Below are 14,159 nucleotides of genomic sequence, written 5' to 3' on the forward strand. Positions count from 1 at the left end.
GCAAATTCAATAGAGAATTTTAGAAAAAACTCAATCAGGACCGCATAAGGATTTCCTCAATGAAGCGCTAATAGAGCAGCCCTCATTGCGGCGCTGACAGAAGGGCCACACGTATCAAATAATACGGTAACCCTGATGTAGTCACTATCAGCACCGGATCAGGTTTTCCAAAATAAGGCAAGCCATGACATTACCTGATTGCGCCCGGAGCAAAATGCAGGCAAACCTTAATCATTTTCTACTCGGGAATGGTATAGGACTTTTCACCTAAGTTTTATTCCTTCTACCTGCCTACGAGAGATGTTAAACCAATTCTGGGACACCCTGTATATAGGTATACAGAAAGTCGGGAATCGGATGGAATCAAAGGTTGCTCATTAAAAAACTCATAATTGTAATATACAGAGAATTTTTTTAATCGTTTTTTTATCACATAAAAAGCAAACTTTATAAAGATTGTATTTTTTTATTTATTATATTTAGTTTATTATATTTAGTTTTTTATGATGTCACGCGGGAAATAACGTCACGCAGGAGCGTGGCTCTGACGTCACAGGATATGACGTCACGCGGCAATATGGCGGAGCGAGAAATGACGTCACGTTGGCAGCAGCCCCGACGTCACGCGACAATATGGCGGCAGGCCCCGATGACAATGTGTATGTACTTGTTACTGCGGTAATATGCATGATATTTTTAATGTTACGTAACAATATGGCGATTCCAAGACATATATGTTTTTTATTTAACATGAAAAAATTATTGTACATATCTTTTTTCGGCACGTGCCATTATACGTAAAGTTGCAGAGTTGCACTTTTTTTTAGCGAGAACGTGCACAGTTGCAGTTTTACTTTCACCGCAAAGTAGCATTTGTTTAAATGTTGCGCAACACTATGGCGACTCCAAGAAATATATGTTATATATATAAACAAACAGCAACTATGTATTAGTGCACATATGTCTTTTGACATGTGCTGCGGTATGTAACATTATACGCCGCGTAAAGTTGCAGAGTTGCAATTTTTTTAGCAAGAGTGTTACAAAATTGCATTTTTTTATTTTAGCGTGAAGTAATTGTTTTAGCGAGAAATAACAAAGACGTAATATTTACTTTTTATATTTAAAGTTTATTCATGAAATATATGATTTACATGCATTATATATTTCTACAGAATATATGTTTTGGCATGTGCCGCGGTACTATTATACGCAGTGCGCGTAAAGTTGCAAAGTTGCAGTTGTTTAAAGTTAAAAAATGCTGGCGTCAGCACAAATTGCTAACTGCGTAGTAGAAAATAACGATTGCGCAATTGTTACATATGACTCATAAATTCCGCAAACTGTACTTCTGTCGGATATCAGATATCATCGATTTTGTCACATCAAAAATACTCACTATGCGCAAAGTTGCAAAGTTGCAGTTTCTAGCGAGACGGAAAGTTGCAGAATTGCAATTGTTTTAGCGAGAAATAACAAAGACGTAGTATTCGCTTTTTTAAATTTTATTCATGATGGAAAATATTATTTACATGCATCATATATAACACCTTTCAAAGCGCATGCCAATATTTCGCAATTTATAATCGCGCTACTGTCGTACACTCCACTCTGATATATGTAAAATTTTTTTTTTAAAGTTGCATAACAATAAGACAAATACAAGAAATATATTTTCAGCATGTGCCGCGGTATGTAACATTATACGCAGTGCGCGTAAAGTTGCAGTTTGTTTAACGAGAACGTGCACAGTTGCGGTGTTTTAATTTTTTAGCGCAAAGTAACAAAGCCTATTTTACTATTCATTTTTTTTATATTTCCATTTTATTAAGATTGTTTCTATGTATACATTTCTACGGAATGACTTACAGCAACTATGTATTATTACACATGTCTTTCGGCATGTGCCGCAGTATGTAACAATATAGCGCGTAAAGTTGCAGAGTTTTAACAAGAGTGTGCAAAGTTTCTTCATGAAAAATAGTATTTACATGTATCATATATATTTCCACGAAATAAATTTCCAAATTTTGTGTATTTATTTTTTATGTTTAATATAGCAATATGTAACATTATACGCAGGTAAAGGTGCAGAGTTGCAGTTTTTAGCGAGAACGTGCAAAGGTGCTTTTTTTTGTTTTAGTGCGAAGTAATCTACATAATATATTGTTTCCTAAAAATGCTGAGTCACAGAATTAGCAAACCGCACAATTTGTACATATGATATATTGTAACATAAGACGCAGTGCAAGCGACGTTGTAGGTAGGGTGGGAGAGAAATAACAAAGATGTAATATTAAATAAAAATTTTAATCAGCACACAATTGATAGATATTATTTACACGCATCGCGCACAATATCTGTTACAGCACATGCCAACAATTCCCAATCTATGATTGCGTTATTGTCATACACTCCACTGTCACATATCGCTTTTGCAGCGTTGCATACATCAGTAATATTCTGTTCTCGTAGAACGCGAACAAAGTGCGCAGACTTTGTGTTTACTACATGAGTGTGTTTAGCCAACCAATAATACATGTTTTCAATACATGAATTCAAAGTTAACAAGAATTTTACGGTCAATGGTTTTATGTACAAACACTTGTCGTTTAATGTAAATTTTACAATTCGTGCATCGCGAATAATAACGATATTGAGCGCTAAATCGCGAAGCCACAAAGTAGATGCATCTGCCGATTGTAGTAGTTGGTGAATATCTGTCTGCTTCTGGATGATCGTTTGCCATGTAGAAAATGGTAGAAACATTGAATTTCCATGATTATCTCCGATAACTATCTCCACATAAGAAATTGGGCCAACACTTATTCCAATTTCAATGTGTTTGTATCCTGTTGACGTTAGCGCGTATCGTCTTCCTAAAAGACGAGTTGCCTAATGTGGTGAAGACGCAGTTTGTACACTGTAAAAAAACACAAGTGAATGACGTATGTGTCAAAAACAAAACAAAAGCCAAGTAATGTAACAGTTTACTTACTTGTTGCGTGCAGTTTTCATCTCGCTGTTGCACTTTCTGTTAGTATACATTACGTCTTCTTGAACCACGGTTAAAAGTCGAATAATGGGATGTCACATAAAAGCCTTCTTAAATACCGCCTAACCCTACCACTTTATTAAAAAAAATGATGACATCAAAATTTGACTCAGAAATACGCTTATTTTTGCAATGTTTACATATCGAAATAACATGTTTATTTTATGAGAGAACAATTTTTTCCGCAAAAGTAGGCATGTTTGGATATCAGATGTCATCGATTTGATCACGTATTGAAGTAACATAATCCTATTTTATGAGATAAAACTTGCTGATTACATCAAAATTGCTAACTGCGTATTAAATACAATATAGAGTTGCGATTCATCGATTCGTACAAATTTCTCAGTGGTAGTCTCGATAAACTAGCATCGTTTCTTCATAAAGACAAGTTGAAAAAATTGTACAATCAGAATTCAGAAATTCATCCGTCGAAAACTTTGAATTATAAACGCGTAAAGAGATCTTTCCATACAAATACGTAGACTGTGTCGACAAGTTGCAGGAGCAGCGTTTACCACAGCGCGAGTCATTTTACAGTTCTCTGACCGGTGAAACGATATCTGAGAGTGAATATGCACACGCTGTAAACATCTGGCAACGATTCTCTATACGTACGTTAGGCGAATACAGCGATTTATATTTAAAGACTGATGTTTTATTATTGGCCGATATATTTGAGAATTTTCGAGAAAGTTGTATTCAAAGTTACGGATTAAATCCCGCGCATTATTATACTTTACTTGGTTACACGTAGGACGCTATGCTGAAACACACAGGCATAACGTTCGACCTGCTCACAGATGTTGATATGGTTATGTTTATCGAACGCGGTATACGTGTTGGTCTTAGCCAGTGCAGCGCAAGATATGCGCACGCGAATAACAAGTACATGCAGACTTACGACTCATCAAAACCAACGTCGTATCTCATACTTTAATATAAATAACTTGTACGGCTGGGCAATGTGTCAGCCATTACCGTATGCCGCATTCCAATGGGTGGACAACATCTAGAGTGTCGACGTGATGTCTGTGACAGCAACCTCAGATATCGGTTACATCTTTGAAGTTGACCTCGAGTATCCTCGCAAACTGCATAACGCGCAAGCTGACCTACTGTTCTGCCCGACGCGCAATAAACTGGCATGCGACAGGAGAAGCTACTCGCAACACTACACGACGAATCGCGTTATATTATTCACTAACGTGCCCTGCAACAATGTGTGCGACACGATCTTCGTATTACAAAGATTCACCGCATATTACAGTTCGCGCAATCTCCGTGACTCCGCAGTTACATCGAATTAAATACACAATTTCGAACGTCCGCTACCAACGATTTTGAGAACAATTTGTACAAATTGATAAATAACGCAGTTTTTGGCAAAACTATAGAAAATATACGAAACCATGTAGACATGAAACTTGTAACAAAGTGGGATGGAAGATATGGTGCGGAAGCATTGATCTCCCGACCAACTTTTCATAGTCGAAGTGTTTTTTTCTGAAAATGTTATTGCGGTTGAATTGCGTAAACTCAAAGTGAAATTCAACAAACCGATTTACGTAGGAATGTGTGCATATTAGACATATCTAAGACGTGTTTGTATGAATTTCACCACGATTATATGGCACTTCTATGGTACCAAGAAAAATGTAAAATTATGTACACCGACACAGACAGTCTTATTTATTTCATCGAATGCAAGGATGTGTACAGTATCATGAAACGTGACATCGTAAGATTTGATACAAGTGATTATCCGGCTGATAACGTGTATAGTATGCCGCGCGTCAACAAAAAGGTTCTAGGATTGATGAAGGATGAAAATAACGGAATGATAATGACTGAATTCGTCGGACTTAGAGCAAAAATGTATGCATTAAAGGTAGATGGAAAGAAAGACACCAAAAAGGTCAAGGGTGTAAAAAGTAGCGTCGTAGCAAGAACATTAATGTTTGACGATTACAAACAATGTTTGAATGATGAAATCGAAAAGATGTGTCGACAGTCGTGTATACGATCAAAGTTACACGAAGTTAACGAAAACATTCGTTAAATGTATGTAGAATCTGTGTGTCTTTTCTCGCGTCCTGAAAGATGATGAACTTCTATCAGACTGCTACGGTTGTACATGGTCTATCTTCTTGGCGCCAGCTCTGCGATTATTTTATACCGAAGTGCGCATGAAACTAAAAAGTACAACCATGTCGCATCAAGACGCTGTGTCCGAATCAAAACTTGCTCTAAGTCCGTACGACGATAAGCGGTATATGGTACCCGATTCTTCCAAAACGTTACCATGGGGATATTACAAAACACCACATAAAAACCGTGTATAATATAGATTATATGTATATTGCCATTTAATGTGTGTAATAACAATAATTATGTATATATGGTGTAATCAAAAAAGTGGCGATATTGCTAAAAAGGTAGTGTTCTCTCGCATTACATTTTTGAAAGCCCTTTTCCGTGGAATCTATAATACTTACAAAATCAGACAGGTCAGCAACTTCTTGGTTGATGACGCATCATCACGGGCTGCGTTAGGAAGATGGAAATGTTGCATACTGCAGAGCGAAAAATTTGATTACAACAGCTATTTGGGGCACTGCAGAAAATAATGACAACGCATCTTCACTTGTCTATGTTAAAGATCCTGAAAAATGTAACTGCCTAGCTGATATTCTCGATAGTGACGTACGACGTGGATTAATTATTAAAACATTGCCGATTACGACGATATTGCTTCTTTAAATAAATTGAATGTATTGAATAGTCTACAATGTGAAAGACATGTGAAACATTGCGCATTACAAAATGTATTTAAAATCTTTACTTGGTGATCTAAACGACTATAAGATGTTATACGCAACAACTTTAGTTGTACATTTACTATCCTGTTCCATAGCATATTTATATAGATTAACGGTAATAATCGCGGTTTAACGTGGTTTTATAGTTGATCGTGGCTCGTTTCTAGTTAAACATAGTTCGTTTGCGGTTAAACATGGTTCGTTTATGGTTGAACGTGGTTCGTTTATGGTTAAACATGGTTTGTTTGTGGTTTGCTTATTGTTGAACGTGGTCCGTTTATGGTTTGATTATGGTTAAACATGGTTTGTTCATGGTTCGATTGTGGTTAAACATGGTTTGTTTATGGTTGAACGTGGTCTCGGGGGAGTTTAAACTCACCACCCTGACGTGGTCCCCGAGCTTGCGTGGGACAAGGATTGGAAGGGCTATGCCGGCGGGAACCTCGGTTCTTGGCAGGGTCTCCCTAGCCGGTCAGACTTTCCATAAGCCTCCAGACTAAGAGTGAGTTCACGGGCGTGCGGGCTCGTTACCCCAGTGGGGGAGCCGCACTAAGGAAAGGAAAACCCCGACAGCAAATTCGGGCAGGGCGGGCTTGTTGACCATGATCGGCAACCGTCCTAGGAGAGGCAACTCCGAAATAAAACCATTCTTGCAAATAAATGGGATGTACACCAGCAAGGAAAAGAACGTACCGGGACAGGGGGTTCGGAACTCCAGTCCTCGGCGTGGTGGGGTTACCGTCCCGGGCCTTCCTACGTCGTCATCATACGACGGGCTTCCTGATGCATGCACCGCAGGTGCATCAGGGGATTATGCGTCTGCGAAGACAAAAATTGGAGGTCTTCCAACTTCTGTGTTTTGGGCAGAAGGGAAGTGCCCCCCGCGCAACGAGGGCGCCAGTCTGAAGCTTGGCTCCGCGTGCAGCCCGGACTCTGCACGAGTATTGATGCTCCTTCCCTGCCAGCCTCGCGGGCCTGCCGAGGAGGGAATCATCGGGGTGGTGAACGACGAAGACGTGGAGATGAGGCCTATGTCCTCCCGCTGTTTGTCCTCATTCGCTCTGTATGGGTCCGGCAACACCACCGCCATTTCCGCCGCTAGCGGATCGATCTTCAAGAAGAGGGACGGTCGGAGAAGACCGCCCACCACGGGCGCGTTTGTGGGGGTCAGTCGCGCAAGGGAGGAGATAAAGAAGAAGAGAGAGGCGGCTGAGGAAGCATCCCGTCGTAGGAGGGTGGCCTCTTAGGAGAAGCACCTCAACGAAGAGGAGGAAGGTAGGGCGGCGGACAGGTGCAAGCGCGCGAAACGCCAAGCTCGCCGCGACTTCCTCAAAGAAAAGCCGGAGAGTCATTTCTCCGTTAACAAGGAGTCAATGGAAGACCTCTCCACCCCGAAGGTGGTGGAGAGGATAACGGACGCCCTTTGGGTTGTTGGCACGGTTGCAACCAAGTCCAACAACCTGAAGGGCGGGTACGTCAAGGCCCTAAAGGACGTGATCACTACGATCACAGCGGCGGCCGAAGAGGTCCGAGAGAGGGCCGAAAGAGACGACGAGATGTACCGGATTTCACGTCAGCTGGCCCAGGCTCGCGGAGAGAACAGGAAGCTCTCTGAGGAGCTTCAGGAGCTCAAGGTCGAGCTCGCCGGGTTGAAGGCCAAGTACGGGGCCCCCTCCTCCCGGGAACTACCACCACCCCTGCAAGGGCAGGAGTCCGGCGGTCCAGCCGGCATGGTCACCCGGAAGGAGTTGACCAAAGCAATTGGAGAGGCGGTCAGCAGCCTTTCCAGTAAGCTGGCGGAGAAAATACGGCGGGGAGTCGGAGCGGAGGTTGTCTCCCGCTTCGACGTCTTTATGCCCGTCTCCCGTCCGCCACTTGCGACTGATAGTCGCCGCCCTTTGGCGACGACCCGGCCATCTCAGGCGTCGGGAGGGAACGAGTCTGAAAAGGGAAGCGGTAAAAATAGAACTAGCTTGCCTGCCGCCCCATCCCAGAAAGCTGAGAAAAAGGGTAAGCCGCCTGCAAAGCAGGCAGCCGCTCAAAAGAAGGAGGTTCCGGGTGCGTCCGTCGCCCGACCCACCACTACTTCTTCTTCTCCAACAGAAACCTGGACACAGGTTGTGGGGAAGAAGAAAAAAAGGAGAAACAGGGGGTGGGAGCGGGTAAAGCTCCTCTCATCAGACCCCCCACATCCTCTCAAGCTAGCCAGCAGCGGCAGCCGCAGCAGCAGAAGCAGCGAGGGAAGGGGGGGGGGAGTAAGAGCCAAGCCTTCCCCAAAAAGAGGGCGGGCCGCGTGCCAAAGACGACGGCCGTTACGGTCAGCGTGCCCGAGGGGGGGGCGCCTAAGTTTGAGCTCGGTGATGGCGATAGCCCGTGCGGCCATTAATCTCGCCGATTACGGGATCGCCGGGCTCAGGCCAAAAAGAGCCATAACCGGGGGCCTGATCTTGGAAGTCCCCGGCGAAAACGGAGCAGAAAGAGCGGACACACTGGCTAAGGCCATGTCCGCCCTGTTTGCAGAAGATACGGCCAGAGTCTCCAGACCCGTCAAGACCGCAGAGGTCAGGATAAGGGGTCTGGAGGACTGTGTATTTCCGGAGGAGGTGACCGCGGCCCTGGCAATAGCCGGGGGATGCACCCAAAGAGAGGTCAGGGTGGGCCCTGTCAAGTTGGCTCCCTCTGATTTTGGGGCCGTGTGGGCGAGATGCCCAGTGTTGGCTGTCCGCAGGCTGGCCGATCTGGGCAAGATCACGATCGGGTGGGTGAGGGCCGTGGTCGATGTACTGGAGCACCGCCCGCTCCAGTGCTTTAAGTGCCTCCGGCGGAGTCACGTTAGGCAGAAATACCCTTCCCCGCGGAGAACAGGAGCGGGCAGTGTTATCGGTGCGGGGAGGCGGGTCACAGGGCGGCCTTGTGCGCGGCGGACTCAAAGTGTCCGCTGTCCTCGGACTTAGGCCGCCCTGCTGGCCATCGCTGGGGCAGCTAAGCCTGTGCCCTTGCCCTTCGGAAGGGCAAGGGGGGGGAAAAGTCCAGGAAGAGGGGGCGCCGGTGCTTCCTCTCTACAACCGCGGAGATGTCAGCGGGACCATCGGGCCCCGCTGCGGGGAGGTTAATCGAGCCTCCTCCTCAGGAAGGGAAGGACCGGGAAGAGGAGCCCATGGATGCCGATTAGTAAACCATAGCTCTCCTCCTCCAGGCGAACCTGAACCACTGCCGGGCGCAGGATCTTCTAACCCAAAGCCTGGCGGAGTAGGGAGGGGGCTTGGCAGTCGCGGCTGAGCCGTATTCGGTCCCCGCTCACCTTGCATGGGTGGGGAACGAAACGGGCTCAGTCGCGATGTACTGTATGTGGGGCCGCGAAACCCCGGTCTTTACTCTCGCTGAGAGGGGACCGGGGTTCGTGGCCGTGGAGTGGAGAGAAACCACAGTGGTGGGATGTTATTTCTCACCCAAAAGGCCTCTCCCCGATTTCGAGAGGTACCTGGTCGGGCTCGGTGCGGTCGTGAGACGTCGACTTCTCCATCCGGTACTGGTCCTGGGGGATTTCAACGCCAAGTCGGTGACATGGGGCTCCCCCAGAACGGGGGCTAGAGGAGAGATCCTGGAGGAGTGGGTGGCGGTCTGCGAGCTCCATCTATTGAATCGGGGCTCGCACACGTGCGTGCGGCAGCACAGGGGGTCGATTGTCGACCTGTCGCTGGCTTCCCCGACTGCTGTGCCGCGTGTGTCCGGGTGGTCAGGACGGACGTAGAGACGCTTTCGGACCATCGGTACGTTACCATAGTGGTCTCCACGTCTGGTCCGGAGATCTATGATCTCCGCGTCGAGTTGCGCGGGAGGTTAGGCAGCCCTCGTCTGGACGAGGCAGTGGCTCTTGCAGGGCGCCAAATCCGGCAGCGCGTGCTCCAGAAATGGAGCGAACGGCTTAGTCAGCCCCAAGTGGCTGACAATCGCGTTGTTGGAGCTGTCCGGCCATGCATAATGCAGTGGCTAGGCAGACGGCATGACAAGGTCACCTATCGTTTGACGCAGGTGCTCTCGGGGCACGGGTGCTTCGAGGAGTACCTGCATCGAATAGAGAAGAGGCCGACGGCACAATGCCGCGCGTGCGACGCGGCTTCCGACTCGGCGCAGCACGCGCTGAAAGAGTGTCCAGCGTGAGCGGAGGAGCGCCGGGTCTTAGTCGCGTCGATCGGAGGAGACCTCTCCCTCCCGGCCGTTGTGCGGGCGATGATCGGAGGGGAGGAGAACTGGAAAGCGGTGGCCTCCTTCTGCGAGCAAGTAATGCTGCAGAAGGAAGCTGACGAAAGAGAGTGGGAGCAAGCTCCAGGCAGACGGGAGCAAGCTCCCAGAGGAAGGAGAGGAAAACGGGGAGGGAGACGGGCGGGCGGCGTTAGGCGTCATGCGGTGGAAGGTAGAGGTTTGCCTTCCCCCTCTCGCGCGCGGGGCCGCTGTCCGCCCCGCTCCCTCTGGCAAAGAGTAGCATCCGAATGACACTAGGCCCTGGGAAGGTCCCCCTCTTTCCGGGGCCTGAGTGGTCAAGTCAGCCGGGACGGTGTTATGCTGGGGCCAAACGGGGCCCTGCTGGTCGGACACCGCCCCGGCAATTTGGACCCAGTAGCGGGCGATGGCCGGGGGGAGAAACCGTCCTCCTCCCGGGTAGGTAGGTTGGTCCCGACCTATCTCCTGAATATTATCGATCGCCTTGGCAACATCCTGCTCGACGTTGCCAATCGATCGTTGGAGGCTATACCTGGCTCGGAGCTCCACGAATGCTAAGGTAAGCTTTGTGTAAGCTTTGCTCCTTCGGCTTCCCAGCTTTTTTCTCCTTGGACATTTTGGACCGGCGACAAAGCCGCGCCCAAAGATTGTCCAACCACTTCTCCGTCCAGTCAATGAGTTCGAGGACATCGAGTTCTGTAATATCAGAACTCTCCCCGACTTCAAGACCTTCCTGGAAATCAGTCTCAAGGCTTTTATCAGCCTTCCTCTTACTCTGGCTCTTAACAGCGGTAGCAGATTCTCCAGAGGGGCCCGTCGACTCCTCCTTCTGCTCTTCCTTGGATAACGACGCGGCAGGAGCAGGAACAGTACTCCCACCGTGCCGGCCCCTGAGTGTCCGAACACTATGGGGCGTAAGTTCTTCTTCGACAATGATTTTTCCATATTGTTTCTGCATTTATTTGGTTTTACATCGGTGTTTTCCTTTACCTAGATCGGTTGGTAAACAAGACCTAACGGGCCCAATCTGCTCGGGGGTTTCGAGTGCTTTTAAGGCGGCACTCACTCGCTTTTGACGTGGATACTTCATCAAGTTTAATGCAGCACTTTTATAGACTACTCCCTTCCCACAGGAGCAACCACCCTATCCTCAGTATCCACCGCTGTTTGTCCGGGACTGCTTATTCCTCCCGAAGGAGTTATTCGCAGCTAATCTCAATACTTGAAACCGTTCCCCTATCCGCAACCCGGGGACGCGCTCGGTGGCAGTCAGCTCTGCTCTTGGAAGGCCGGGGCTGTCCCCCCGACCCCCAAACCGAGGAGGTAACATAATCTAACTTAACCTAACCTTTTTTTTTATTTGGAGGAAATTGTTTATGGATACCCTGGCCTCGGGGGAAGATGGCCAGAGTTATATGGGAGTCCTTCCTTCATTCCCCAAAATGAAGGAGGTATACCCATTAAAATCTCCAAGGTGTGTTTACTCAGCCCGTCTGAGGAAGCGACCCGGAACCCCTGGTAAGGATTCTGCTGGGACCCTCCTTTGGGCTATTCTGACTACTGGGAGAGGGGAATGAAAGTTCTCCTCTCTGTCAGTCTCATGATGTAAGTATATCAAGTGTAACATTGCGCATAAAGGCGGCTGAATACAGAAAGAACCAATAGGAAATTTGCCCCAAAATTGGCGTGGAATTCAAATATAATATCATAATATCATAATATACTATAATATAATATGATACCATTTTATAAGCTATATAATTTATTCATCTATTCATTTAATTGTATGATATATTTAACTTACCACACGTTTGTTCACTGCTGTTTGTAAATATCTGATACTGTTCTAACCTATCTTAGGTAACATTGACGCTAGTGACGGCTGCTTTCCTTTTAAAAGACTAATCGACACAGATATTAACACATTCGAGCACATTTTGAGTCTCCGCCCGAGAAGAGTCAGAGTCTCGATTGAGGTCAATTACAATTATAAGTGAAAAGTGACGTGTGGTGTTTTGTGTCGGATGTGTCGACTCCCGGTAAAAAATTTTTTATGTATAAATTTGTATGGACATATTCGGCATATAAATTTGCATACTTAGATATAATTATTTTAATTTGTGTATAAGTATATATAAAATTTTTTACCGGGCTGTTTTCTACAATAGTTAGTTTTAAAATTTGGGGCAAAGTTTTGATTGGTTTGGAGAGCGGCCATTAGCTTGAACCACTGCGCAGTCACGGGAATGTTACACCTGATATACTTACACCATGGTCAGTCTCAGCTTTGACGACGAGACGGGACACACGCCGTCGCGTCGTTCCAACTCGGGACCGCGTGCACGACAAGCCGGGACCCCCATCTCGACCTGTCATGGTCACCGCGGAAGAATCCCTCCTGGGTGGACGGTTCCACCCAAGGACTTCTGCGCTTCTACTTTACAACGTGTCCCTGTTGGGGCGACGGGCTACTCAGGGGACCCGGCTCCCCCACGAGTCCGCTGCCCCGGTTTCCCTTCCCACACGCTATGATAAGGGAGGGAAATTATTTACATTGGAGAGGCCTTTGACGCGCGCGGGGAACGGGCGCCGTGTCGCCCGCTCGCGCACTCCTCCGAGGCCTCCCTTGAGGGAGAGGAGCTCGCTTCCTCTCTCTCTCCGCAGCCTTCTTCTGCTCCATCACCACGGAACAGAAGGAGACTACGGCTCCTCATTTGTCTTTGTCTCTGGCCAACGCTCTCTTCAGACACAGGGACAGGTCCGCACCTATTTTGGCGACCAGCTCCCGGCGCTTATTGGCCCACTGTGGACAGTGCTCCACAGTGTGCCGCACCGAGTCGCTAACCGCCCTGCACTCGTGGCACTGTGCCGTCGGCTCTTTCTTTATACGACACAGGTACTCACCGAAGCAGCCGTGCCCGGTGAGCACTTGTGTCATCCGGTAGGTGAGACGTCCGGCCCCTTGTTCTAGCCACATTTGGAGGTAGGGCCGGACTACCTGGACGATTGTCTGGACGGCCGCGCGCGGCTCCTCCAGGCGCTGCTCCCAATCTTGGAGCAGCTGTCGCCAGGCTTGGCGCTTCGCGTTGGCGAGGGCCTCCCGGAGACCGTCTCTCTCCACGACCTCCTGCAGCAATTCGACTCGGCGAGAATATCTCGCCGAGTACATTTGTGCAAAGAGGGCGAGGGGAGGTATCCCCACCAAGACGCCCGCCGTCTCCGTAGCTACGGTGTGGAAGCCGCGTATCACGCGGAAGGCAACTACTCTTTGGGCCACGCGGAGCAAACCGAACTTGCTCCGTGCGCCCGCCCCCGCTGCGACTTCCGCCCACAGAGGTGACCCATACAGGGACACCGCGTGCACCACGTTCACGAAGAGACAGCGGACCTTCTCCCGCGGGCCCCCAAGGTTCGGAAGTAAACGCGTCAACGACTTGGCAACCTTCCGAACTCTGGGAGCCAGACGAGCAAAGTGCTCTTTGAAGCGCCATTTTGGGTCGAGGTAAAGACCTAAGTACTTGAAACAAGTATAGACGGCGTCATTAATTCGAAGAATAGGCACGGGGATCGGAGGGCAAGCGGGGCGGTTGCTCGTAGCGCCAACGGGCGCCGTACTAACTAACTAGTAGCAATCGGATGTCCACAACTGGACACCCGATTTTGGGACTAATGGATATTTGGATCAACTGGACTTTTTATGTGATCCCCGCGCCTATTCTTCGAATTAATGACGCCGTTTGTACCTACCTCGACTCGTGCCTCAGTTACTCTGAGACTGAGTCCCCGCGGCGGTCGCCCCCGGGGGCCATAAAACCACATGGCCTCCGTCTTGTGGACGGCCACCTTGAGGCCCAGTATCTTAATTCTGCCGACGACACAGTTGGTGCCCACTTTGGCCAGGATCCTGGCCTTTCAATCTGACCCAGAGGCCACTACGAGGGTGTCATTGGCGTAACAGAGTCTAAACCTCCCACTCCCCGGAAGTATATCGCGACAGAGCCGTCCTCCGACTCCGATCACGACGGGTGGTCGGAGACGTTGTAGGGCTCTGCCACGACCGC

General features: G+C 48.1%; 1 protein-coding gene across 1 annotated transcript; it reads right to left on the reverse strand.

Annotated features, from left to right (window-relative positions):
• Positions 1–12,808: 12,808 nt before the first annotated feature.
• Positions 12,809–13,917, reverse strand: LOC109861253. The gene is made up of 2 exons (XM_020440809.1): positions 13,846–13,917; positions 12,809–13,615 (listed from the first exon to the last, which is right to left on the reverse strand). The coding sequence occupies exons 1-2, from the start codon at positions 13,915–13,917 to the stop codon at positions 12,809–12,811; spliced, it is 879 nt and encodes a 292-aa protein (XP_020296398.1).
• Positions 13,918–14,159: the final 242 nt, after the last annotated feature.

This window comes from Pseudomyrmex gracilis, unplaced genomic scaffold (genome assembly GCF_002006095.1).
Source record: "Pseudomyrmex gracilis isolate BER0280 unplaced genomic scaffold, ASM200609v1 scaffold_661, whole genome shotgun sequence".
Lineage (NCBI taxonomy): Eukaryota > Metazoa > Arthropoda > Insecta > Hymenoptera > Formicidae > Pseudomyrmex > Pseudomyrmex gracilis.

Bases quoted from the DNA above. Each gene is read 5' to 3' on its own strand.
- LOC109861253 (XM_020440809.1), bottom strand. From the start codon at position 13,917: ATGTGGTTTTATGGCCCCCGGGGGCGACCGCCGCGGGGACTCAGTCTC. The intron at 13,616-13,845 runs GTAGGTACAAAC...ACTTGTTTCAAG, and splicing joins TAACTGAGGCACGAGTCGAG to TACTTAGGTCTTTACCTCGA.